At 33.4% G+C, this 901-nt stretch overlaps 1 protein-coding gene across 1 annotated transcript in view; it reads right to left on the bottom strand.

Moving 5' to 3' along the window:
- Positions 1-106: 106 nt before the first annotated feature.
- Positions 107-901, bottom strand: part of LOC113472192 — a 1,952-nt gene continuing 1,157 nt past the window's right edge. The window contains exon 3 of the mRNA XM_026831844.1: positions 107-820. Coding sequence (XP_026687645.1) covers positions 672-820 — 149 coding nt within the window. The 3' untranslated portion in view covers positions 107-671. The remainder of the gene's footprint in view (positions 821-901) is intronic.

Genomic DNA, 901 nt, shown 5'->3' with positions numbered 1-901 from the left:
GACGAGGAGGATTCAGCTCTATGTAAAAAAAAAAAAAAAAAAACCTCTACCTACCTAGGTACTTAAAAGTTAAAAGGTATTACCAAAATAAATAAACTGTGCCATCTATTATCTTTTGATGGTTGTAAAAATGAATATATAAGGTTTTGTCAGGATAGATGGAAACAGGTATTTATTGGAAACAATTGTAATTGTGATTACATGTACCTACATCTTAAAAATTCACACCAGTGTTGGTTGAACCAGAACAAAATTAAAATACTATCAACCATGTCATAAGGCTTTCAATTGAACTTTCTGTAGAAACTCTACATAAAGAGAATCTGCATTTACCTACTTTATTCCCAAAAATTTCATCAATGTTTTGCATGCTATAAAATCTTGAACATTGGCCTTATCAGAGCAAAGAAATCCATGGAATTTTTGACAAGCTTTAATCTACACAGAATATATATGTAGATAAAGAATCAGTGAGTCTGAGTGGCATATTCCAACTTGAATAGATGGCCATCGGCCATCAGCAGCATTTAAAGTCTCAGGATACCTGGACCATTTTGAAGAAGTGAAAATCACAGAGAAGTAATGAAGGTGTTTTGCAAACTTATATGTACAGTTCTGCTAATCAGTAATATTCACTGTTCTAGACATTAAAAAGGCTTTACTCACAAAATCTATTTGTGCACTCGGGAATCTTTGGCTTTTGGTTGAGGACAACGGTACTTCAGCATTTCAATTTCGGCTTCAAAGTAAGAATTCTTGTTGTACGAGAAGTATTCGGGATTTTTGTAGTCACTTGATTTAGAAGCTCCTGGACCAACAGCTGAAAAATGGAGAACCCAATAGGTATTGTCAGAAAATAAGTGTGTGAAAAAATAACCCAATGAAATTAAACTTAACGTAC

The sequence above is a fragment of the Diaphorina citri genome, unplaced genomic scaffold (assembly GCF_000475195.1).
Source record: "Diaphorina citri unplaced genomic scaffold, Diaci psyllid genome assembly version 1.1 scaffold4252, whole genome shotgun sequence".
In the NCBI taxonomy this organism is placed as follows: domain Eukaryota; kingdom Metazoa; phylum Arthropoda; class Insecta; order Hemiptera; family Psyllidae; genus Diaphorina; species Diaphorina citri.
This window is presented reverse-complemented; position numbering and strand designations above follow the sequence as displayed.